Source organism: Eptesicus fuscus, chromosome 12 (genome assembly GCF_027574615.1).
Source record: "Eptesicus fuscus isolate TK198812 chromosome 12, DD_ASM_mEF_20220401, whole genome shotgun sequence".
Taxonomy (NCBI): domain Eukaryota; kingdom Metazoa; phylum Chordata; class Mammalia; order Chiroptera; family Vespertilionidae; genus Eptesicus; species Eptesicus fuscus.
In genome coordinates this window covers 14,878,764-14,906,176 of record NC_072484.1, presented here as the reverse complement: position 1 = coordinate 14,906,176, position 27,413 = coordinate 14,878,764, and the positions used below count along the sequence as shown (strand labels likewise).

General features: G+C 38.0%; 1 protein-coding gene and 1 pseudogene across 1 annotated transcript in view; one reads left to right on the top strand and one right to left on the bottom strand.

The window, feature by feature from the left end:
- Positions 1–27,413, bottom strand: part of RALGAPA2 (Ral GTPase activating protein catalytic subunit alpha 2) — a 288,867-nt gene that overhangs the window by 162,582 nt on the left and 98,872 nt on the right. The window contains exons 17-20 of the mRNA XM_028144951.2: positions 13,261–13,398; positions 11,347–11,444; positions 6,402–6,492; positions 4,864–5,037 (exon numbers count right to left, since the gene is read on the bottom strand). Coding sequence (XP_028000752.2) covers positions 4,864–5,037; positions 6,402–6,492; positions 11,347–11,444; positions 13,261–13,398 — 501 coding nt within the window. The remainder of the gene's footprint in view (positions 1–4,863; positions 5,038–6,401; positions 6,493–11,346; positions 11,445–13,260; positions 13,399–27,413) is intronic.
- Positions 15,991–26,235, top strand: LOC103285790 (26S proteasome regulatory subunit 7-like; annotated as a pseudogene).

The following is a 27,413-nucleotide window of genomic DNA, read 5'->3' as shown; positions in this document are numbered from 1 at the left end:
GCAGGTTGGCTAGTGCTCTGCTGGCCAGCTCTGCAGCCTGACTCTTCTCTCCTTCCTCTTCTGCTTCCAGGGACATATTGTTCATTTTACAGATTTCAGAAGGTGAGCAAATAATCAGAGCAGATCAAAGCCTGGTGAAAATGCCAAAAATGTGTCTAATGGAAGACAATGCTGACAAACAAACCATTTCTGCAAAAACAGCATTGGCAGGTAACAGTGAGTGTAATTCACATGCACAGCTGTAATTAAAAGCAGAAGTGGTAAAAGGATTTCTATAACACTATTTGGAGGCAAGGTTATGATAAATATACTAAACAAAAAAGAATTTGAAACTGAATCACACTTATTTTTTTACTATTAAAAAAAAGGTTAAAATTTAATTTCTATTTTAACTAAATAAAACAATAGCCTGGACTTAAAGCTTATTTATTCATTGATCCGAGTATTTACTAATGTTCCTCTCCTGTCATATACAATTCTAGGAGCCAAGAACCAGCAGTGAACTCAAACAATGACACCCACCCCCCCAGCTTATATTCCAGTGAGGGGAGACTACTGACCCCTCCCAACTAAAGCAAAATGTTGGACCCCATTTCTTCTTCTTCTTTTTTTTTTTTAAAATATATTTTATTGACTTTTTACAGAGAGGAAGGGAGAGGGATAGAGAGCTAGAAACATCGATGAGAGAGAAACATCAACCAGCTGCCTCTTGCACACCTCCTACTGGGTATGTGCCCGCAACCAATGTACATGCCCTTGACCGGAATCGAACCTGGGACCTTTCAGTCCGCAGACCGACACTCTATCCACTGAGCCAAACCGGTTTCGGCGTGGACACCATTTCTTAAACTTCATCTTAAAACACATTCCTGACCTGACAGGAGCCTGGAAAGGAAAGAGCACCAAAGCTGGCCTTTACCCTTTAGGGTTAAACATCTCATTTAAGAAAACCTTCCCTACCCCAAGGTCTTAAGACATGTTTTAGAAGATATTTTCTTGCAAAAGTTTTTAAAAATTATTTTTTATATTGAACTATTTTATCCATCTGGAATTGACTATGGGCATGTTGTAAGGCAGAGATTCTATTTCCTTTCTTTCCATATGGCTAAATACTTATCCCACAGGCATTTGTTAAACAGTAAATCCTTTCCTTGCCAGATCTGGAATGTGTCACCTCTTCCATAATATCATGATTCCATGCCTGTGTGGATTCAGTTATGTACTTTATATTCTATTCTATAGTCTATTTCTCTATCCCTGTGATTAAAACTTTCTTTAAATGAATCTCATAGCACTTATCACATTATTTGCCGCTATCAGGATAAATGTCTTCTGTCCTCTTGGTAAGCCAGTTGTGACTATGACTTATTCATGTTTTTATTTCTTAAAGCATCAAAATCATATTTCTAGTTTGCAAGCGTATTGGCTAAATAGGAGATGAGGCCAGCAGCAACACTGATTCTTTACTAGAGAGTCATAAATATTCCTCAAAATAATTACCTCAACAGACCAAAACAGATGCGGTATCAACAGATGCTCTGGTATCTGGCACCTTCAGACCAGGAAGGGACTTCCCCTCCCAGGGTTACTAATTCCTAGAGATAGCTAGCAACTCACCAGGAAGTGTTCCTTTCTTGTACAAACTACCAATCCAAAGCTCATATCTCCCATACCTCCTTTACCAGGCTCTTCCACATCAAGCCTATTATCCCTTCACCGCGCCCCCCACCACCCCCCCTGCAACCCCGCACCGGCCACAGACACTTCAGGGCCAGGTACTCGGCAACTAGGGACAGTATCTACTAGTTTGCTCCAGAGTCCGCTGAAATTATTGCAACTAGCCAATCCTAACTCTGCTTACCATCTTGCCTTGCTTTTCCCATGGAAATGACAATAAAGGCTGTTGCCCAGGTTTGTCCTCTTTCCCACTGTCTCCTAACTCTGATCTTGCCTGTGTGGCCCACCTGCACAGCAGGCCATGCCTCCAGTTTCTAGGGACCAGTGAGTGTAAACTTCTTCCTTCAGGATAATCATTTCCATGTCTGTATGCTGTACCTTACCTGATTAAAACAAATCCCAGGTACATTTTGAAACAAAGCACAATACATTTAGCTGTTATTTTCACCAAACGTGAAATGATTTAAATGAGAAAGCAAATATAAAACTAAACTGTTAGTTTGCCAGTGATGAGGAATATAAGATTTTAGAAGTTTATTGTTCTAAACATTTGATAATAGGTAGAATTATTCAATGAGAAACAGATATACTCAAATTGTTTGATCACTCTTTTTGCATGCCCTAAAGGTCAGGCTAACATGAGTTTTATTTTGTATATTTATAAAGAAATCTTTCTCTTAAGAACAGAAAGTTAAATTCAGAACTGTGATAATCCTTAAACCTTATCATATTACAGTTTGTCCTTTTCACAGATGACAAGATGAACTATTGAACTGAATGTACTGATTCTCTATATTAGTATTTCAAAGACCTAAGTATTTGGAGGAATTAATCATGACAGAGAGAGTACATCATATACAATTACCTCACATAAGTTATTAAATTGAGCTATCCCATGCATACTCTGAAATAGGATCAAAACAGAACTATCCAAAGAACAGACAAAAGAAGTAATCACCCAATTTTCTTTCTTTTCAATAAAAATGATTAAAACTAGTTCTTGTGTAAATAAATTCAACTACTTAAAGATTCAGTCTTGCCTTCAATAGTGCCACCATGAGTTCCCCCTTGGTAGTCTGTATATTAGGCCCAAAGAAGCCATTTATCACATCAATGTATTAATGATTCTCAAGTAGTTTAAAGGGTTTTGCTGTTGTAATTTTAACACCAATGGAGTGGAAGGGAGTATACAGCACTGTATATGGAGTCAAAACACTTTAAAATCCAGTTCCAACTTTGGCACTTACTGTCTAGCTAACAAGATTTCCATGGAACTCAGTTATTCCATCTCTAAAACAGAATTTGTAAGACATGGCCTGCTTATTATACAGAACCAAAAAGTTATTTGTAAACTGTTAAATTCCATATAAGTTGAGTATTATTATTCAAAATCATTATATATATAACTATATAGAAATAATTTTAAATAAATTTTAAAAGAAACACAAATTTGAGAAGTACAAATTGCTACCCAATAATTGATACAACTAAGCCCATGATTTTGCCAACCATTTTCTCATTGCCTTTGTAAGGCTTCTACCATTGGCAGATTTGAATACACACACCAAAAATGTCCACTATCTTTAAAGGACAGCACTACAGCATTATAAAGCAATATACTATTCACTTATAACTAACTGGTCTGTTTTTCTTTATTATTCCTATTCTCAAAATATACACACAATAAATACACATTAAGATCATACTTCTTGGTATTATCTATCTTATACATAAAAGATGTTATCCAACAACATTTTTCCATGTAAATTTTATAAAGTTTTAATGTTACTTCATCAGGAATATCCAAAATATCAGAGGCTTTGGTTAAATTTTATGTTATGATTAATAGAAACCAAAGTTTCCTTGGTTAAAAAACACACAAGATATTTAAGGTAAAACTTTAGACTTTATTTATATTAAAATCATTTTTAGCATTTTAATAACAATTTTCACTCAACATGTGCTTTAGAGTTTGTTGTTTTCATAAAAGTTATCTGTGTGTAAACTTGAGTACAGTACACCAGGAAAGACTTGGCTGTGGTCAGCATTTTCCACACTGAGTTCCTCAGAACATTGGTCTCTCCTAATACTTATAAAAACAAAGCAAAACAAATACCCAACACCCAACTCCTCTTTGTTTTCTCCAGTCTCATCAGCCCCATCACACATGTGAGGGAGCTGAACTTTCTGAGTTTTGCATACGCATGTACATGCATATGTATGTATGTGTGCACGTGAATAGCTAAAACTGCAGAGCGCTTCCATGCACACTATTCTGTGCACTACAGACTTCTATTTTCACTCATTAATTCCTCCAACAACCCTGTAGTAGGGACCATTATTATCCCTATTTTACAAGAAAAAAGTTGAAGGAGAGCGAAATTAGGTAACTTGCTCAAAGCCACCCAGCAATTCCTTGGCAGAGCCTGGATGCAGACTCAGAAAGTTTGGTTCTGTAGCCACTGTATGAATCTCAGAAATAAAATACTTGGGGCAAAAGGTGTGAAAAATACAGAGTATAAAATCCTTTTTAAAAACTTTAAAATAGGATATATTTGATTGTTTGAGGACACAGATATATGTGGTAAAACCATAAAGAAATCAAGAGATCATAAAAAATGTGAGACTGGGTCACTGGAAGCTAGGAGAGGGAAGGGACTTGAGGAGACCCTCAGGAAATCGTACTGGTTTGCATGCTGCTCTGTTTCTTAAGCTGTACACTGGGCTCACTGGCGCTTACTTCATTACTTACACATATGGCACAACTTACCTTGTGTGTATCAGGTATTTTATAGTAAAATTTCAAAAACATATTAATCAATAAGCTAGTCAAAGATGTAAACTTATCCTGATTTAGGGGCCTTATAAAGTAGATAAATCACTCTTCTGTTTCCAGAGTGAAGCTTGACATGACTGTCCTCGCCTCCTCCTGTGGTGGCTGTGACTGTGGGCATGGCATGCATCTTCCCATTACCTGGCCACTATTTCAGACCCTCTCCACACACATCTCAGAACTCACGGCTGATTATAAACAGGTGGTTGGGGCTGCCACAACCAATTTGGTTGGAGGTGGCGCCCCCTCCTCAACATTGTGCTAAAGGATCCCTAAATTTCTTACAACTGGAAATTGCGGGATTTCCCAGCTATTAGCATTGTTACCTGCTTTTCAAAGACACAGTTAGTTACCTGTTAAGTTTGAAGCATCGGCGGGACTCAGTTGTAACCAATGGCGGGCATCGGAGTCAGCCACATCTGCGGGAGTGTTCAGGTCTGCATCTTCCTCACAGGTCTGCCATGAGCTCATGGACAACTCGGCCTCATTGTTATAGCCCAGAGCCGTGTCACTGCTGACACTTTCACCTAGCATAATGAAGAACCAAAGTCTGAGATAACTAATAGCCACAACTACCCCCACATAAGTAACTAAACAGGTGACACAGCAGGAATCATGCAGGGCACAGAGGCTCAAAGGGGCTGGTTTGGGCTCTTGCTCAACCAAACATAGCTTCCAAGTGCTGAGCACTAACACTCATTACTAGCTCCAGAATGTATCACCCAAATAGCATTCCTTTCAAGGTGCTTCAATGCATATACCATATGCTCAAAAGATGTACATCAAGTCCTTAAGTTTTCTACTGAAACTTATTCAACTACAAAATGGGGGTGGGCGTAAGAAAAGGGGGCAAATTGGTCCATATAAATGCAAGTTTATTCTGCTGGCTAGAAAAGTCTAGTGATGCTTTATATCTTGAGTCTGAGTCTAGACCTCAACCCAGGCTGGGTCACCTAGAGCACTGGGGGATGAGGTGTTCTACTACAAAACACTGTCTCCAATAGAAAGTCTCTCCTTTATGTAATAAAAAGTTGTAATCTGTCATAATACAATGATGCTTTTTCAAAGGCTATTAAGGCTAATAGGGATATTTTGTCTAACACAAAACAGACCTAGACAGTTTACTTCTCCAAGTCTCCTACCTCATAATAATTTTGTGTGTCCACCCTTTTCGTCTGCTCACTCTTTCAGCTCGTTTTTGTATCTGTGCTGACAGTGCCCAGCTTTGCTGCTGCTAATCTGCTGTTCTTCCTTCACTTGCAAAGAATTGAAAGTTGTCCCAGTCACCAACCTACCAGGTCTCTTACTTCATTGCCACAGAACTCGAAGCCAACAGGATCTGAAGGAGGAGCCAAGAGAAGCTCCTGCACACCCCACGAGAACCACCCTGGACCCAAGTTGTCTATTATGCTGCTCTGCAAAGGAGGTGGTCCAAAAACTGCCCTTGGGAAAGCAGAGTATTAGGGCCACATTTTACAGTTACATGATAATGTGTCAGGATTCCAATCACATTTTATTTTTTAAATACTTATACTATTGACTGCAATGTACTTCTGAAGCATTTTGCTCCAAGCTGGTGGGAACTTTCTAGGGACGATCCCTTTTCCTTCTTGGTCTGTCTGCTCACTTAGCATTAGCGTTGGTTGTGCCTCTCACCTAGGAAAGGGCCCAGGGGTGGAAAGACAGGCCTCTAAGGTTCAGGTAAGTGACTGGAACTGTTCTGGTTGTACGTATGAACTAACTGCCCATCAATCCTGAAATTCCAGGAATAAAATTTTCCCATTTCACAATTGTGTCTTCAGATGATATTATTCAAGTTAGAAGCACAAAGAAAACAAAATACATCAACTCTGAATCTGGATGAACACAGACTGTGCTTCCTGGAACTTACTCTTCTGTCTTTCCCTACATTTTCCTTGCATCTGCTGCAAATCATCTTTTAAATCCAATTCAGCGGAGCTGCTGCTTCTTCGAACTAAGATCTTCAGACAAAAAGAAAAATTGCATTAGTTAAAGGAAAGTTTTGATTTTTATAAGACTGTTAAGTTTCTAGTCCACATTTCTAAAGGGAAAGAAACAAATGATAATAATAGCAACAACAAAATTGAATGCTATTTTCCATTTGAGGGATGTGTTCACAATTTACTATACTTGAAATATAAATTATTCAAGATCTGAAATTTATGACTTCTACTTTGTTAATTGACATTCAATTGAACTGATCTTCTGAGAAGAAATGTCAAATTATATAGAAATGATTTATTTTGAAATTCTATTTGTTCCTCTGCTCAAGCACACATATATAGTGAATGTAATTTTCCAGAAGGCCCAAGTTACCCTCAGATAGTGAGTGTGCTGGCAGGGAAGGCATGGACTCCACCGAGACTTTCCTAAAGGTTACTCAGTGCCTTCCTTGTAGCGGTGAAACACCTTCCTGAGCAGCATTCAACACTGGACTGTGTATTACACACAGAGCACTAAAACACTTGGAGGCAACCTGCATCCTCTAAAATTTATGACTTGCATGGAGAGACAAAACATACACAAGTTACACAAAATGATTACAAGATACATAAGCAAAATATACAAATAAACTCTACAAGGCATGCAGAATAGACTTACCATAATTGGCTCACAGCTACAGGACAGCTGTTCAAGAAGGCAACTGACATGAAGTGATAGAGAGAAGGCAGGAGGGGATTCAAGGCAGGAAGCACTGAGTGGCAATCAGCAAGTTGTATGTGCAGGGACAGAACCTGATTATAGCAGGCCAAGCAGGGCAGGCAGGTGAAGAAGAAAAAGATAACAAGAAAATGTAGACCACCTTCTAAAAGAGGCAGCTGCAAGTGGGCCTTCAATATCAGGTTTAGGAATTCAACCCAATATAGATATACAGTTGTGATTAAAAACATAACCAGAAAGAAAAGTTTAGTATCTGTGGGATACATCAGTGTTAAGAAGAAAATTATCATGGAACTGTTACAGTAGTTCAGGAATGAGCATATAAGGCCTTTGATGGTTAAAAAAAGGGGGGGGGTAAGATAAAAAGATAAATTAAAAAAACTGCAAAACGGCAGAGGAGTTAAATTAAATCACAAAAGGAAGAAAAGTAGGATGATGAACAAAAGATAATTTCTGATATTTTAATTTTCAACTTTGAGCTGAACATCCAAAGAGAATATCCTATACACAGGCAGTGAAAATCCAGGGTTATGAGACAGAGGATAAAGCTGGGAATGAAGATATAAATTTAATGTCCTCCAGTGTAGAGTGTATTAAAAACCCTGGATTCAATGAACTAAAGAATAAACATTAAACAAACAAATGAGAAGTAATGACTAAGATGTACAATTAAAAGACAGAATAATTATTAAGCCAAGAAACAGGTGAAGGCCATAAATAAAATATTTAGAAGGACAACAGTATATAAAAAAATATTACACAGCCTTAAAGGAAGATGGCATATATCTAATGTGATAATGAATATATACCCAGATATTTCCTGCTTCTGGCTGAGAAATGAAATGTCCATAGCTATAGAAATAGATTCTACATAAAAATATGGGTTGTAATTTGGAATTGAAAGGAAGTAAATATACCTCCAAATGATCCACATCCTCCTTTCCCAAAGCAAACGGAAACCAGGACAGTGAAACGGGACTATCTGGAGGGTAAACCTATTATTACCACTGCCAGTGGCAAAAGAACCAAAGCTCTAGGGTTAAGTACACTCCCTGGTTCCTGGAAGAAACAATGAAAATGCTGTCCTGGTGAAACTCCATCACCTCAGACACCCAGGTTTTCTGCAGATTAAGATCAGCCGTCTTGAAACTCAATCAAAGATCACCAAACACCAAAGGAAATATATCACCATGCACAAGAATCTCAGAAACAGCAAATATCAGACTCAGACGCCCTCCCAAGGATTTCAGATAACCAGATAAAGAATTTAGAATTATAATATGTGAGCAATTTAAAGGAATAAAAAGCTGAGGATCATATATTAGAAATTACAGACATACTTGAAAAGGCTAACCTGAACCTTCAGAAGCAAAAGGCATACTTGTTGAACTACAAAACTTAATGGAAATATACTGTAGTGAAACTGAAGGACAAGGACAAAGACCAAGAAACAACAACTAGGATGAATAGAAGACTTCTTAATAGTAAGAATGAAAGACAAAAAATAGTAGAAAAATAGCTTCCATTAGAAGGGGGATGGGAAGGAGAAAGAAGTGGAGAACTACAGTAATTAAGAGGTTATAGTACTGTGCAGAGAAATAAAGTAACAAGAATTAAGATAAGAAATACTAAAATAGCCCTGGTCAAGTGGCTCAGTAGGTTAGAGTGTTATCCTGTATACCTAAAGGTTGCAAGTTTGATTCCTGGTCAGGGCACATACCTAGGTTGCAGGTTTGATCCCCAGTCAGGGTGTGTACGGGAGGCAACCATTTGATGCTTCTCTCTCACATTGATGCTTCTCTCTCTCTCTCTCTCTCTCAAAATTAATAAAAACATATCCTTGGTGAGGATAAAAAAACAACACTACCAAAATAAAGCTTCACACATCTGAGAAACAGCATATATGAGAGAGAATATATGAGAGAGAGAGATGGCATTTCAGATCAATATTTTTTAAAATGGATTCAATAAATGGGACCTGAGACAAGTAGTTATCCACTCAGGGTGAGTAGAGGGAGGAATTTGGATCCCTATCTCACTCCCTACATAAAATCAATTTCAGACAGAGGGAAGACTTAAATGTGCAGAGAAAAACTGAAACAGAAATATAAGGTAATATTTTCATTCCCGTGGATTGGTATTTTAATTTTTTCATAAAACCTAACCATTAAATCGTTTGATAATCAAGAATACCGAAATTAAGAACTTCTGTTCATCAAAAGTCACCATAGAGAAAGTAAAATATGAGTTGCACCTTGAAAGAAGATATTTGCCAGAAATAACCAAAAAAAGGATCAGTATTCAGACTATATAAAGAATTAGGACAAACTAAAGAGAAAAAGGTAAGTCAATAGGAAAATGGTAAGGACATCACAGATAAAACACACATGATTAATGAACATATGAAAAGATTTCAAATTTATTAGTAATCTGAAAAATACAAAAATAAGATCCCATTTTCACACTTGAGTCATAAAAATTTTAAATCTGACAAAGCAAGTGTTGACAAGAATGTGGATGAATGGCAACTCTTTACACATTGCTGTCAGAAATATATGTGGTGCAACCACTTTGGAAAACACATTATCTTGTAAAAAAGAACATTCTTCTACTCTATGACCCATGAATTCTACTCCTAGAAAGCCACCACAGAGAAAAACTTAAAACATGTAGATCTTAAAACACATACAAGAATATGTATAGCTGCATCTTTCATTTTAAAAAATTGAAATAATCTAAATGTCCACCAACAAGAGAATAGAAATAAATTGTGGTTTATTCACAGTAAAATATCATACAGCAGAGAAATCTTTTTTTTTTTTTTCAGCAGAGAAATCTTAATAAACTATAGCTACATGTCACCACAATGTGGATGAGTCTTAGAAATACATAACTGAGCCCAGCTGGCATGCTGAGTGTTGACCTATGAACTAGGAAGTCACGTTGGATTCCCAGTGAGGGTACATGCCAAGGTTGCGGGCTCGATCCCCCAGTCTAGGGTGTGCTGGAGGCAGCCAATCAATGATTCTCTCTCATCATTGATGTTTCTACCTCTCTCTCCCTCTCCCTCTTTGAAATCAATAAAAATGCATTTAAAAAAGGAAATACATATTGAGTAAATAAAGCAATATCAGTTTTATAATGTTTAAAATAAGAAAAACTAAAGTATGCATGTGTATATATATGTATATGTATGTAAATAAATAAATATAAATATATATATACACACACACACACGTGTATATATATGTATGTGTGTGTGTGTGTATATATATATATATATATATATGTATATATATATATATATATATATATATATGGGGAGAGAGAGAGAGACCCCCCACAAAGCAAGGATATGACAAAGCTAAGAAAATGCTGCTCTCTGAGGGGACAAGGAAGGAATTTACATGCCAAAGCAGTGCCACTGGAAATGTTCTAGATTTTAAGCTGAGTGGTTGTTTTGTAAGTGTTTATGTGATTATTGAAATATACACATATACCTACAGAATACAGATATATAAGCTATTATATGACCTTTTTAAATATAAAGACAAAAGACACTTTACACTGGTTATCTTCTAAGCAAGCAAGAGGTTTTCTCTTTTTATTTTTTACCCTTCTCTGATGTTTGAGTTTTCTGTGAATATACCACTTTTTTTAAAAAAAAAAATGAATAAACAGGAGTTATCTGCATAAATGAGTAATAGGCTACTTTTCAATTTTTTCTTTATACTTTATTTGTTTTTAAAAAAATGCTTTTACATATTCTTAAGAAAAGAAACCGTAACAGGTCTTTGTAAAAGATGACTTATCTAGCAACTCATGCCAGGTGGAGGCTACTACCTAAAATGATGTCAAGAACAAGGAATCTGAATGTATGTCTGAAAAGCAAGGATATGTGATTAAAAATACAGAGTGCCAGATAAACACCAGCTGGTGAATTCTGCTTCATGTTTTCTATTTTTGTGATGTGACTATAATTTTATACAGAAAGTAAGACTTTAAAAGATTTTGAAGTTGTATGTGCTTATGACTTGTCTAAATGGAAAACTTTTAAAAAAAGAAAACTATTACTGCCATTAATAAATTTATTTATTGTGCCAATAATTTGCATGTTTATTTCTAATGACAAATTAGGCTGAAAAATATCTTACTGTTATTCCTTCATATTCTTTCTTCACATGTCCTTTGTTCTCTTGAATAGGCTTCAGCTCAGAAGAACTCAAATTCTGTACATTTTCTACCTTTTGACCTAGAGATTTGGTGAAAAAAAAATCAAGAGAAGGAATATTTCAGACAGCAAAACCGGCAAAATATTTTTATATATAAGCAACTATTAAATTTAGATACTCTAAAACACATAAAAAGGAGGCACAGGCATGGCAAACTAGTAGCCTATGGGTCAAGTCCACAGAGAACTTTTAAAAGGAAGGGCTGAATGCCACTCACTGTGGCCAATGGGTCCACTTAGCACATTATGATAGCACAGGCAAGGGCGTGGAGACCTGTTCTGGCCTCGGGGAGGAGATCTCAGAGAAAAGCTGCCTGAGTTAGCTAGGTGAGCTGACAGGAAGAAGAAATCAGGAAGGTGGGTGGGTACTTCTCCAGAATAAAAACTGGTGAGAGAAAGAACAAATACCCAGAATCAGTCACTAAAAAGGAACTATCACCACAACACCTGCAAACATTACAAAGATCAGAAGAGGATTTCGTAAGTAATCTGGGACCAATAAATTTGAAAAAAAAAAAAAAAAATACATGAGTTGATCAAATTCCTAAAAAAAAAAAACTTATCAAAATCAAAAAAGGAAAGAGAAATCTGAATAGTCTTATGATTTTAAAATGTGAATGGTATTTTAAAACCTTCCTACAGAAAACTCCAGGCAATGGTGGGTTCTACCAAAATACATAAGTGGGGGAATGGAGGGGATCACAACCATCTTACACAAACCTTTCAGAGAATAGAAAATCTTCAGATAATATATTTTTCAAATTATTTTTATTGTGTTTTCTTATTTCAAGAGGTTTTAACCATTTGTATGCCATAAGCATCTATAGATGCAAATAGCAGATCTTTTTTCATTAAATTCAAAATATCGTGGCAGTTAAGAGGCAATACTTCCCTACTATCTGATGAGGTTAGCATGACCCTGACATTAAGAACTGTGAGATAACTTGTAGACAAACACGGTTGGTTTGTTTCTTAATATAATTCATGAAACTAAACTAAAGGATAAATATGTTCACTGACACCAGACACAACCTACACATGCTCTTTCACTGTAAACTCCATACATTATTTATTGTTTACAGGTCTAACCATCTGCCTCTTCGCTTTCCACACCCTGTTGTTGCTGAAAGTTGTTGGAGAAACTGTGTAAATTAATGCTATTATGAGTTATTTTCAACATCAGTCAAGTCTATAAGCTGATAATAAAATTTTTCACAGGTCTGGGCAGTTTTCCATTCTGTCAACTTCTGTGGCCTCCTCATGGCCTTTTCCCACATCTGCCCAAACCTGTCCTACCTTCTACCTAACTTGCTGCTCTCCCTGACCTTGGAGGGTAACCTTCTTGGCTTCATGCCTACTCCGGCCACTCTGGATATCTTTCTAGTTCTCAAACGTGCCACCCTGGCAAAAAACTGGACATATATAAGTATAACTTAGATAAATATATTAAAATAGATAGTGAAGCTCCACTGGTGTGGCTCACTGGTTGAACACTGACCTATGAACCAGGAGGCCAAGGTTCAATTCCCAGTCAGGGCACATGCCCGAGTTGCGGGCTCAATGTCCAGTAAGGGGTGTGCAAGAGGCAGCCGATCAATGATTCTCTCTCATCATTGTTGTTTCTATCTTTTTCTCCCTCTTCCTAACTCTCTAAAATCAATAAAAATATATTTTAAAAATAGTGAAAATATTTTTATGCCAGAAATCACTGCCTTGCAATAAAAACTTAAAAAGTAAATCCCTTAAAATAAAGTTAGAATAAATGTAGAAAGCACTGCGCCATGCAGCTCCTTCCCAGCCAGTCTACAACTCTGTGTCAATGACTGAAGCTCCATACCCTGAGCGGACTCCGAGCACAGCGGCTCGGTGACATCAGGTGTGCTGCTGCTCCGCAGGAACCGCGGCTGCTGCTCTGCCACCAGGTGGCCAGACTCGACGGCAGGTGCATTTTCTGACTGCTGACTTTCTTCCATTTCTGTGGGTATTAACACAAAACACATAGAGATGTATTTTAAAATTTTTTAAAATAATTCCACCACTTTAAACAACTGATTCTAAAAACGTAGGTTTAGATACACTTTTTTCCCCACAAAAATTGTGCAATAAGGTAATGTGCATTTACATCATAAAGTTTCCTATACTTGCTAATACTAATATTCTACTCCAAGAATAGATTTTTCTTTTAAGTTCTACATAGCATTTTATTTTTTAATCTAAATGAAGAGGAGAAGGGAGGAAAAGCCACAGAAATGGTTAGGAACTGCTAAAGTTATTTGGAATTCAGGGATGGGCATGCTGAGGAAAGAGATCCAGGAGATACACGGAATGGGTTTACTTTTGAGGGGTGTAGAAATCAGTGTGCATGCACGCACACACACTCTAAAGGAAGATAAAAGGAAACATGGGGATTCCAACTCTATTGTTTTTTTAATGGATCAATACACAACTGTCCAAAATAAAATGATAATTATTTAATGGCTTATATCACCAAATGTAAAGTTGAATTAATCAATGAAGTACAAAAATGATCTGCTGGTCTTTTTAGAGAATCAATACATATATGACATAGAGTAGAAAACCACAGATGAGTACTGACCGCCTGATAATCTCATCTAGCATTACTACAAACAACATTGCTCTAGAGCAGGCGTCCTCAAACAACGGCCCGCGGGCCACATGCGGGTGTTTTTGCCGTTTTGTTTTTTTACTTCAAAATAAGGTATGTGCAGTGTGCATAGGAATTTGTTCATAGTTGTTTTTTTTAAACTGTAGTCCGGCCCTCCAACGATCTGAGGGACAGTGAACTGGTCCCCTGTTTAAAAGTTTGAGGACCCCTGCTCTAAAGAATGAGTGCCCTCCTAGCTCATTCTAAACTGTTAAAGTTCACTTTAATCTCCAGAGACAACCCAAGGCCCTGGAAGATCACACCACCTTCTCTCTCTAGAACTACAGCTTTGGTATAGCACCATCTTTTGCCTTGGTTGTTCTAATAATCTCCTAACTGGTCACTGTCCCCCTTTTCTTACCACCCTCATATCTATCCTCTATGTGGCCCCAAAGGGGCCCCTTTAAAACAAAGATCTGAAGTCCTCCAACATTGTGCAGTCAAGCCCTGCTCCTCACAGTGAATACAAGGCTCTCCATGATCGCACCCCCACAGACTGACGCCACACAAGGGGCTCTTACGCTCCTGTTAGTCTCCAGCAACCCTAGTCCACTTGGCACCTGCTGTCTGCCTCCCGCTGCTTACTCCTCCATGTTAATGGCACCCCTGTTCCCTCCTCCCCCTCCCATACTGCCTGGGCACCCCCACTACAGGACTCACCATGTGGTTCTGCGTGTAAACCTCACCTTGACATCCCTCACCAGACTCCACGCTTCCTCACATACTAGTAGTCATGAAACTTTCCGTCCACATAACTATAACAGCATCTTTTCCAAAAGTTAAATTAGCTAAAGTTTCACTCCTTCTAAGAAGCAACTGATCAAAATTCAGCCTGTGTCATCTTACCTGGCAATATCAACCAATTCCTTACCCGAAACAAGACTCACAGTCAGTGTGCCAGCGTCTGTATAACCCTTTAACCTGAGCCATGAACCAAAGTTCTGGTTCACCCCAACCAAGAAGTTGTACGTAGGAAGTTTCTACATGTGAGACAGGATTTCAACAAAGGAGTGCTACTTTACTTATGCTACCCAAATAAAAATTCCATTTAAAGTACACCGATACAAGTTACCAGACCTCAAACCTATGAAATTTGTGTGGTCCTTTACTTATAATTCAGGGTACTGGGCCACAGTCTAAGTTCAGACACTGAAAGGAAGCTGAACTGAGGGTTAAAACAATGGAAAGCCAAGTATAGGAGCAGACCAACGCATTAAAGCTTTGTCTTTCCAGGATGTCTCTGCTTTTCTCTGGAACAACCCAGAACTGCTCACTGCCCCCAGAGAAACACAAGACCTACGCACCTATCTGTGACCTACCCACACCCCCAAGCACGGACTAGTCCTTTTCATGGGCCTATTTCCAGGCTCTGCAGCATCAGGCAACAGAAGCCAGATAGCTCCGTGCAACCAGCCCCTTCTGGCTCTCTTCTTGCACTGTTTATTCTGATTATGCAGGACTCTGAAACCTTCTGGGAAGAGTTTACATTTGTTAATGAAGCTACTTGTTAATCCAGTATCAGTAGAGGGAGCCCTAGAGCTGCGTAATGCTCTAAAAAACAATTGGCAAGTGCCAGTTTTTATGGGTAGTAGGAAGAGTGGGTTTTATTCACTTAAATTTAATGCCAAAAACTGGTAGATGTTGGTTTCTGGACAATGAGCAGACAAGTGAGAGCTGGGCCAACACTGGCAGCTTCTTTTTAAAGACAAAGAACATTGCCATCTGGTGGGATGTAATTCAGCCACAGCACCGTGGCTTCCAAATTCAAGTGTCCCCACTGGTCAACGGCACAACAGACGGATGAAGAGCCTGCCATTACCAGCTGGTCTGCCTTCCCAACAGTCAGGCCTGATGCAACCTTAAGACTTTATTTTTGTAAAACTGTTGGTAGGGGCTTCTCAGATGGAGAAAGTCCAAGCCCATAGAGATCACCAGAAGCGGGAGCATGGGAGCATCCAGGACGAGGATGGGGAGGAAGGGGAGAATAACTATGTCAAACATGCTGTGAGGGCTGTTGTGCTGTTGTTACCCTAAGCTATTCCTGCAGTTGACTGTGAAGGAATACAGTGTGAAAAAAAGAAACTGAAATTCTACCTATCCCAATTTCCTGATTTGTAAGTATACATTTTTTGGCTTTTTCTCACACTTTGTACTAAGTATATAATCAATATATGTTTTGTATAAATGAATAAATCAACACCAAAAACATTTTCTTGATGCATTTCTTAAACACACACAACTAAACAGTTCTTGAGCTCCCTCTACTGGCCTTTTATTTTTTAAAAAGAGCAACTAAAGTTATTAAAGCTGCTCCCATCAGTATCAGTTGTAGCAATTACTCTTTCATAATATATTTAAAACCATTTTAACACTGATATGGAAATATCAAGATGAATTATCCTAGCCTGGCCAGCGTGGCTCAGTGGTTGAGCATCGACCAATGAACCAGGAGGTCGAGGTTCAATTCCCGGTCAGGGTATATGCCCAGTTTGCAGGCTCAATTCCCGTAGGGGCATGTAGAAGGCAGCCAATCGATGATTCTCTCCTATCTCTCTCTCCCTCTCCCTTCCTCTCTGAAATCAATAAAAAAATCTTTTTTTAAAAAAGAATTATCCTATATTCAAAATAGAAAAAAATCTATAATTATATTATAAATTCTGGGAGTCCTAATGCATTGTTTTAAATATACACAATTTCTGTTTGAATCAGTTCAAAGAACTAAATTCTACCTCAAATTCTCCATATTATTCATTTCCTCTCAAGCATAGCTAACCCAATAGCCCTAATTTTAAATGCACTTTCTAGCTTCTTGAGGATATGTTACACAATACCACTGCTTTCTAAAGTTCCACTCAAAACGCCAGAAAACTGATCAAATAAGAATTACTTAATTTCATTTTTCCCACTAAGAGAAGAATCAGCATCATTAAATTAAATTAAGTATGTAAGCTCTTCAGAAACTTCTATTTATTCCAGACATCTGACCACTTTTCAAAGAATGAGTAAGACTTATTCCCCAATAACCAAAATTCTGGATTTCATAAGCAAAATTTATATTAATTTCCTATCTTTTAAAGCACTGCGCACAATACCAGATGCCAATCAGCCCCTGTAAAAGCACAAGAGATGTAAACCAACTCAGCACTTTGATGTTTCCCGAAGGCCCAAAGGTGAGTCAGCCCGCCCCTGACAATAGCACTTCCTGACCATCGCAGAGGTGCTACCTGGGAGCCTGAAAACCAGATGCAGAAGCAGCTAAGTGAGGCATTCGATTAGGTCCCATCGAGTCTCTTTTAGATGAGGGAAGATCACAGGTTCTCTAATTACTGCTATTACAATGTTCCTAAAAGAAAATCGACCATGTGCATGACCTGTAAGCACTATAGACCAGTGGTTTTAAACCGTGTGCCCCAAGAATTTAAAAAAAACATGCAATACCTGACTATGTAGCCAGGGGCACTGACCTCTTTTCCCTTAGAGTGTCAAATTAAAATATGACAGCAGCCAACACAACAAAAGTCTAAGTTTAGTGTGAATGAATCAAAATTATACCTATCTTTTTGTCAGATTGGCAAAAAATCCATTTTTTGGTGTGCCACATAATTTTAGTAATCAGTTTATGTGTGCCATGAGATGAAAAAGGTTGAAAATCGCTGCTATAGACTGATAAATATCCCAATATAAAAGCAGTAAGATTGCAAAACAACTGCAAAGAATTGTCTCCACAAAAGAGAAAAAGGGAAATCGCAGGATCTGTCAGTTCCACCTCCCACGTTTGCTTCTGTAGCTATTCATGTTAATGGCCTACAGGTGGTTGCGACTTTCCCAAAATTCTGCTGCAGCCAAATAAACAGTCACAAAGGGACAGAATGAGAAATCATAGTGGCTGAAGGCAAGGAATTTTCTTTTGTGTTGATGCTTATATTAACACAATTTGGTGGGTAGATTAGAAACAAAACCAAGCTATGTTGCATTAAACGGTTTGGCTCAGTGGATAGAGCGTCGGCCTGCGGACTGAAGGGTCCCAGGTTTGATTCCGGTCAAGGGCATGTACCTTGGTTTTGGGCACATCCCCAGGAGGGTGTGTGCAGGAGGCAGCTGATCGATGTTTCTCTCTCATTGATGTTTCTAACTCTCTATCTCTCTCCCTTCCTCTCTGTAAAAAATCAATAAAATATATAGATATAAAAAACAAGCAATGTTGATTTAAAAAAATTAGCAATCATTTTTGTAGTAAAAAACTTGTGGACAGAATGTCAACATTAAATGGGTCTGCATATTATGTATAGGTAAATATACCTTTCTCTAGAATCTAGAGTCTAGTCAGGCGTCCTCAAACTACGGCCCACGGGCCACATGCGAGTGTTTTTGCCGTTTTGTTTTTTTACTTCAAAATAAGATATGTGCAGTGTGCATAGGAATTTGTTCATAGTTTTTTTAAACTATAGTCCGGCCCTCCAACGGTCTGAGGGACAGTGAACTGGCCCCCTGTTTAAAAAGTTTGAGGACCCCTGGTCTAGATATTTAGCAACACATTAGTAAGATATGCTGACACACTAGGATTTAAATTGAAGCACAAATTTAAGACTCTAGTGTGTTGACCAGTGGAGAAAGTACAATCTAAGACTGAGGACTGATATGCAATGCTCGCCGCTCAGTCTCTCAACAGAACAGCCACAAGACAATGGCATGGGCTGTGTAATTACTACAGAGCTGAGGCAGTTTGATCTCCTAAATTGCCAATTACCTCAGTGTGAATCAGAGAAAAAATGGAGAGGATGAGGACGACAAGCCCACCCAAGCTCTGGATGAGAGTGAGATTGATTTGCTGAAACTTATGGTCAGAGCTGTTACCTATCTATTTGTCAGATTGGCAAAAGTGCTGTGAGAGCTGTTGTGCTACTAGTACCCCAAGCTATTCCTGCAGTTGACTGTTAAGTGATACAGTGGGGAGAAAAGAAATTGAAATTCTACCTATCCTAATTTCCTGATTTGTGAGTATAAATACAGTTCGTGGCCTTTTCTCACACTTTGTACTAAGTATGTACTCAATACATTTTGTATAATGAATCTAGGAAGATCAAGCAGGTTGAAGATGACATTCAACAACCTCTCAAGAAAATTAATGAGCTCACTCATATTAAAGAGCCTGACACTAGCCCTGGCAGGTGTTTCTCAGTGGTTAGACCATCGGCCCACACACCAAAGGATTAAGGGTTCGATTTCTAGTCAAGGGCACATACCTGGGTTGCAGGTGCCATCCCTGGCCCCAGTAAGGGTGCATGTGGGAGACAACCAATTCATGTGTCTCTCACATCAATGTTTCTGCCTCTCCAGCCCTTCCCCATTCTCTCTAAAACCTAATGGAAAACATATCCATAGGTGATCAATTGTTAACAAGGGGAAAAAAGAAAGGAGAGAGAAAAACTAAAGCAGGAACATTAGAGTAACAGGATGAAAAAGGGATAAGTGAGGAAGAAAAGGGTGGCAAAAAATAAAAAATGAGAAAGTAAAATGATGAAAAATCAATAAATGTGATATATCACATAAACAAATTGAGAGACAAAAATCACATAATCATATCAATTGACGCAGAAAAAGCATTTGACAAAATCCAACACCATTTCTTGATAAAAAAAAAAACCTCTCAGCAACGTCATAATTACAATGGCAAAGGTTAACGACAAAAAGAGAATCTTAAAGGCTGCAAGAGAGAGAGTTACCTACAAAGGATCCCTTATCAGATTAACAAATGATTTCTCAAAGAAACACACCAAGCTAGAAGGGAATGGAATGAAGTATACAAAGTGATGCAAAGCAAAGAATACTCTATCCAGCAAGACAATCAATCAAAACTGAAGGAGAAATCAGGAGCTTCGCAGACAAAAAAAAATGCTAAACGAGTTTATCACTACAAAGCCAGCAATGCAAGAAATGCTGAAGGGAATGCTGTAAAAAGAAGAAATAGAAAGGGAGGAAGGAAAACAGGCATAAAGCACAGAAATGGCTACAAACAAGTACCTATCAATAATAATATTAAACGTAAAAGAATTAAATGCTTCAATCAAAAGACACTGAGTGACTGAATGGATAAGAAAACATGACCCATATATATGCTGTCTACAGGAGACCCACCTCAGAACAATGGACTCACACAGACTGAAAGTGAAGGGATGGAAAAATATCTATCAGGCAAATGGAAATGAAAAAAAAAAAAGCTGGGGTAGCAATACTTAAATCTGACAAAATAGACCTCAAAGTGAAGACCATAACAAGAGACAAGAAAGGCCACTTCTTAATTCTAAAGAGATCGATACAACAAGAGGATATAATTCTGGTAAACATATATGCACCCAATGCAGGAGTACCCAAATACATTAAAAAAAAACACTTCTGGAAGATATCAGGGGAGAGATTGACAGCAATACAATCATAGTAGGAGAATTTAATACCCCATTAACATCACTGGATAAATCCTCTAGACAAAAAATTAGCAAAGAAACAGCAATCCTAAACGACTCACTAGATCAGATGAACTTAATAAACATCTTTAGAACATTCCACCCCAAAAACTACAGACCACATATTGGGACACAGGCAAAGTCTCTCCAAATTCAAGAGGACTGAAATCATATCAAGCATCTTCTCAGATCACAATGGCATAAATTAGAAATCAACTACAGTAAAAACAATCACAAAAAGTCAAACACTTGGAGGCTGAAGAGCATACTATTAAACAATGAGTGGGTTACCAAAGAGATCAAAGAGGAAATAAAAAACATCCTGGAAACAAACGACAATGAAAACATAATAATCCAAAATCTTTGAGACACAGTAAAAGCAGTCCTGAGAGGGAATTTCATAGCATTATAGGCCTAGCTCAAAAAAACAAGAAAAACTGGTAATAAACCATCTAAATCTGCAACTTGAAGAATTAGAAAGAGAGCAACAAGAAAAGCCCAGAGCAGAAGGAAGGAAATAATAAAGATCAGAGCAGAAATAAATGACATAGAGACCAAAAAAGCAACACAAAAGATCAATGAAACCAAGAGCTGGTTCTTTGAAAGGATAAATAAGATTGATGAACCTCTAGCCAGGCTCACAAAGAAGCAAAGAGAGAGGACTCAAATAAACAAAATCAGAAACGAAAGAAGAGAAATAACAACAGACACCACAGAAATATGAAGAATCGTAAAAAAAAAAATACTATGAGCAACTTTATTCCAACAAAATGGTCAACCTAGAAGAAATGGACATATTCCTAGAAAAATACAACCTTCCAAAACTCAACCAGGAGGGATAAAAAAATCTGAATAGGCCAATAACTATGGAAGAAATTGAAGCAGTCATAAAAAAACTTCCAACAAACAAAAGCCCTGGACCAGACGGCTTCACAAGGGAGTTTTATCAAACATTCAAAGAAGAAATAAAACCTATCTTCATCAGACTAGTCCAAAAAATTCAAGAGGAAGGAACACTTCGAAGCTCTTTCTACGAAGCCAGCATTATCCTAATCCCAAAACCAGATAAAGACAATCCAAAGAAAGAGAATTACAGGCCAATATCCCTCCTGAACATAGATGCCAAAATTCTCAACAAAATTCTAGCAAATTGAATCCAGCATTACATTAGAAAGATCATACACCATGACTAAGTGGGATTTATTCCGGGGATGCAAGGATGGTACAATATCCACAAATCAATAAACATGATACACCACATAAACAAACCGTGAGATAAAAACCATATAATCTTATCCATTGATGCAGAAAAAGCGTCTGACAAAATCCAACACACTTTCTTGATAAAGATTCTCAGCAAGGTGGAAATAGAAGGATCATACCGCAACATAATAAAAGCCACATATGACAACCCACAGCCAACATCATACTCAACGGGCAAACTAAAACCATTTCCCCTAAGAACGGGAACAAGACAGGGATGCCCACTCTCACCAATCCTGTCTGACATAGTACTGGAAGTACTAGCCATTGTGATTAGACAAGAAGAAGAAATAAAAGGCATCCAAATTGGAAAAGAAGAAGTAAAACTGTCCGTATTCGCAGATGACATGATATTGTACCTAGAAAACTCCAAAGACTCCATCAAAAAACTACTAGACCTAATAAATGAGTTTGGCAATGTAGCAGGATACAAAATTAACACCCAGAAATCTATGGCTTTTTTATACACCAATAATGAACTCACAGAAAAAGAAACTAAAAAAGCAATCCCATTTACCATTGCAACAAAAAAATTAAGATGCCTAGGAATAGATTTAATCAAGGAGATAAAGGACCCATACTCAGAAAATTTCAGGATGCTGAAAAAAGAGATAGAAGACATGACCACATGGAAGAATATACCATGTTCATGGATTGGTAGAATCAACATCATTAAAATGTCCATACTACCCAAAGCAATCTATATTCAATGGAATCCCCATTAAAATACCAACGGCATACTTCAAAGACCTAGAACAAACTCGCCAAAAATTCATCTGGAATAAAAAAAGACCCTGAATAGCTGCAGCAATCTTGAGAAAGAAGAACAATGTTGGAGGGATCACAATACCAGATATCAAGCTATACTACAAAGCCACTGTTCTCAAAACTGCTTGGTACTGGCACAAGAACAGACACATAGACCAGTGGAACAGAACAGAGAACCCAGAAATCGACACAAGCCATAACGCTCAATTAATATTTGACAAAGGAGGCAAGAGCATACAATGGAGTCAAGACAGTCTCTTCAATAAATGATGTTGGGAAAATTGGACAGATACTTGAAAAAAAAATGAAACTAGACCACCAACTTACACCATACACAAAAACAAACTCAAAATGGATAAAGGACTTAAACATAAGACAGGAAACCATAAAAATCTTAGAAGAAAGCATAGCAAACATTTGTCGTAGCAATATCTTTACCAATACAGCTCCTAGGGCAATGGAAACTAAAGAGAAAATTTAAAAAAATGGGACTACATCAAAATAAAAAGCTTCTGCACAGCAAAAGAAACCAATAAAACAACAAGAAAGCCCACTGCATGGGAGAACATATTTACCAATGCCATCTCTGATAAGGGTTTAAACTCTAAAACTGACAGGGAACTCATACAACTTAACAAAAGGAAGATAAACAATCCAATAAAAAAATGGGCAAATGACCTAAATAGACACTTTTCGAAAGAGGCTATACAAAAGGCCAAGAGACATATGAAAACATGCTCAAAGTCACTAATCATCCCAGAGATGCAAATCAAAACAACAATGAGGTACCATCTCACACCTGTCAGAATGGCTATCATCAAATCAACAAATGATAAGTGCTGGCGAGGATGTGGAGAAAAAGAAACCTTGTGCGCTGTTGTGAGAATGCAGACTGGTGCAGCCACTGCGGAGAACAGGATGGAGTTTCCTCAAAAAGTTAAAAATGGAACTCCCATTTGACCCAGTGATCCCACTTCCAGGAATACATCTCAAGAAATCAGAAACACCAATCAGAAAGGATATATGCACCCCTATGTTCATAGCAACACAATTTACAATAGCTAAGATTTGGAAACAGCCTAAGTGCCTATCAGGAGATGAGTGGATTAAAAAACTGTGGTGCATCTACACAATGGAATACTACGCTGCAGTAAAAAAGAAGGAACTTTTACCATTTGCAACAGCATGGATGGACCTGGAGAGCATTAGGCTAAGCGAAATAAGCCAGTCGGAGAAAGATAAATATCACATGATCTCACTCATATGTGGGATAAAATGAACAACATAAACTGATGAACAAAAATAGGTCCAGAGACAAAGAAACACCGAACAGACTGTCCAACCTCAGAGAGAAGGGAGGGGAAGGTGGGGGTAAGCGATCAACCAAAGGACTTGTATGCATGCATATTAGCATAACCAATGGACACAGACACTGGGGCAGTGGGAGCTTGTCCTGGGGGCTGGGAGTGGCCAGGGAGGGGTCAATCAGGGAAAAAGGAGACATATGTAATACTTTAAACAATGAAAAAAAAAATGATGACAGCTAATAATAAAGAAAAATTATTATATGGGATAAACAAAACAAACAAAAAGAGTCTGATACTGGCCTGGCCCCACCAGCACTCTGATATTTGGCTGTAGATAAGTAAACACTCTAGAGTGAACAGCCTTTGTGGTTTGTGAGATGTTCAAATAAAATCAATGCTGATACAGAGGACCCGAAGGCCATTATCAACGTGAAGCAGTTAGCCGAGTTTGTGGTGGACCTCAGTGATCAGGTAGCATCTACAGAACATTTGTGTGGACAGAAATAAGTTTCAAATTCACATTCCACTGCCTCCCAAGATTGACCCAACAGTTACCATGATTCAGGTAGAGGGGAAACCTGATGTCACATACAGTGATGTGGGGAACAGACTGAGAAACTTCAAAAAGTTGAAACCCCTCTATTTCACCCAGAGAGGTTTGTTAACCTTGGTGTTGAGCCTCCCAAAGGTATGCTGCTCTATGGTCCACTGGGTACAAGCAAGACACTCTTTGCTGGGGCAGTTGCTAATAGAACTTACAGTTGCTTCATTTGAGTTACTGGATCTGAATCTGTACAGAAATACGTTAGTGAGGGGACACAAATGGTTCAAGAGGTCTTTGAAATGGCCAGGGGAAAAAAAACCCTGCCTTACCTTCTTTAATGAAATTGATATTGGAGGGGCTCATTTTAATGGCGGTGCTGGAGGTGACAATGAAGTACAGAGAACAATGTTGAAAATGAGCAATCAGCTGGATGGTTTTGATCCTTGAGGATCAAATCATTCAAGTGCTGATGTTTTGATTATCGTAGCTCTGTAGTATAATTTGAAGTTAGATAGTGTGATAATCCCAGCTTCGTTCTTTTTTCTCAGGATTGCTTTGGCTATTTGGGGTCTTCTGTGGTTCCATACAAATCTGATGATTTCTCTTTCTATTTCTTTAAAAAATGACATTGAGATTTTGATGGGGATTGCATTAAAATGGTAATATGGCTATTTTAACTATGTTGATTTTTCCAATCCATGAACATGGGATGTTTTTTCTATTTGTTGTGTCTTTTTTAATCTCTTTTAATAATACTACCGCACACCTGTTAGAGTGTCCATTATCAACAAGACAAGCAATAATAAGTGCTGAAGATATTGTGGAAAAAAGGGGAACCCTCATTTACTGTTGGTGGGAATGTAGACTGTACAACCACTATGAAAAGCAGTCTGGCGATTCCTCAAAAAATTAAGAATAGAGCTACCATATGACCCAGGGTATATACCCGAAAAACAACAAATCATGTATTTGCAAAGATATATGCACCCCCATGTTCACTGCAGCATTATTCACAGTAGCCAAGACCTGGAAACAACCAAAGTGTCCTGCGATAGAGGACTGGATAAAGAGGATGTGGTACATGTACACAATGGAATACTACTCACCCATAAGAATGGATGAGATACTGCCATTTGCAACAACATGGATGGACCTTGAGAATACTATGCTAACTGAAACAAGTTGAAAAAGCTAAGAACCATATGATTTCACTCATATGTGGGATATACAACTGAAACTTGTGAACAAAAGGAGTAGTGTGGTGGTTGGCAGAGGGAAGGGGATGGGAGGAGAAGGGGGTCCTAATATATGGTGACAGGAGAAATTTGACTTTGGGTGGTGGGTACACTGTGCATTACAGATCTTGTAACATAGAAACCCACTCCTGAAACCTATATGATGTTGACCAATCTCACCCCAATACATTTAATAAGAAAATAAATAAAGTGTTGATGGCCACTAAGAGACCTGCCACTTTGAATCCAGCACTGATGTGACCAGGGAGATTAGATAGAAAGATATCTAATGATATCTTTAGATACCTGTGAATTTAGCTTACCTGATCATTTTTAAGATTATGCACATTAAATGAGTGTTGAAAGAGGTACCAGATTTGAATTATTAGCGTGACTGTGTCCAAATAGCACTGGTGCTGAGATTAGAAGTGTCTGTACAGAAGCTGGTACGTTTGCCATTAGAGCATGGTGAAAAATAGCTACTGAGAGGATTTCTTGGAAGTTGAAAATAAGGTCATAAGTCATATGCCAAATTCAGTGCTACTCCCTGATATAGGACATACAACTGAGCTCTGAAGGCTTTCATGAAAACACTTCTTTTAAGTGGAATCCTAAGCTTATATAGACTTGGTAATAACCATTTCACACGCAAAAATAAATGGGTTGAAAATTGTAAAAAACAACAACAACAAGACAATGGCATCATTTTAATAGTGAAGAACAAATGGCATCAAACTAAGGAGGAATTCACTACTGTAGTCAGACTAAACAGAACACACAGCAGATTGTTCTCAAAGTCACTGTACTGCAAAGTCTCTTTACCCTTTGTGCCATAAAACCAGGAATAAGAGTGCCAAAGACAGGGAAACACACACCCGCCACTGGCCCACTTCATTTCACTTTAAATCAGGGTCTCTCAACCTCAGCACTACTGATATTTCGGGTCAGATAGTTCTTTGTGTGGGGGCTGTCCTGTGCATTGTAAATGTTTAGCAGCATCCCTGGCTCCCATCCACTGGACGTCAGTGGCACTGCTCCAGTTGTGACAATCAAAAACATCTGTAGGCCAAATGTTCCCGGGGGCAAAATCACCCCCAGTTGAGAACCGCTGCTCTAAGTCATATTTAATGTCTGTTGGAACAGTGTACATATATATGGGAATCAAGAATCTGAGTAAACTAAAATGTAATACTGAATGAGAGAAATGTCTCCAAAATGATATGACTAACAGGAAGAGATTTCTTCTGAGAATACATTCTGGACAAACTTGTGAAAACTTAAATAAAATAATATGGGGGGGAAATGAATTGTGAAAAAAGAAAACTTTAGACCATGAAAAAATTTTCTTTTGGGTGTATATCAGCCAAATGAAAAGCAAAACTATTTTAAATACTTCAGTAATCAACTCTAGGTAGTAGTATTTTTTTTTTTTAAAACCAAGTTATCAAGCAGCTAATGTACATTAACTTAAATGACCGGTGCCCATCTTCCCAGGTACCATTTTAATGTCTTTCACCTCAGGTATTTACTAGAGAAAAAGACTTTTCTAAGAACCATAGTCCTAATTCTCAATAAAACTATCTTCTGCTCTCATATTCTATAAATTAAATAATTTGATATTTTACATACTCATCAAGGGAATTAAGCTTTAATTATGCATTGCTAAGCCACAGTATGACATGATTTAGTGCTATAGAAAGCCACAATTAGGCCATAGTCAATCCTATATAATAAAGAGCTAATATGC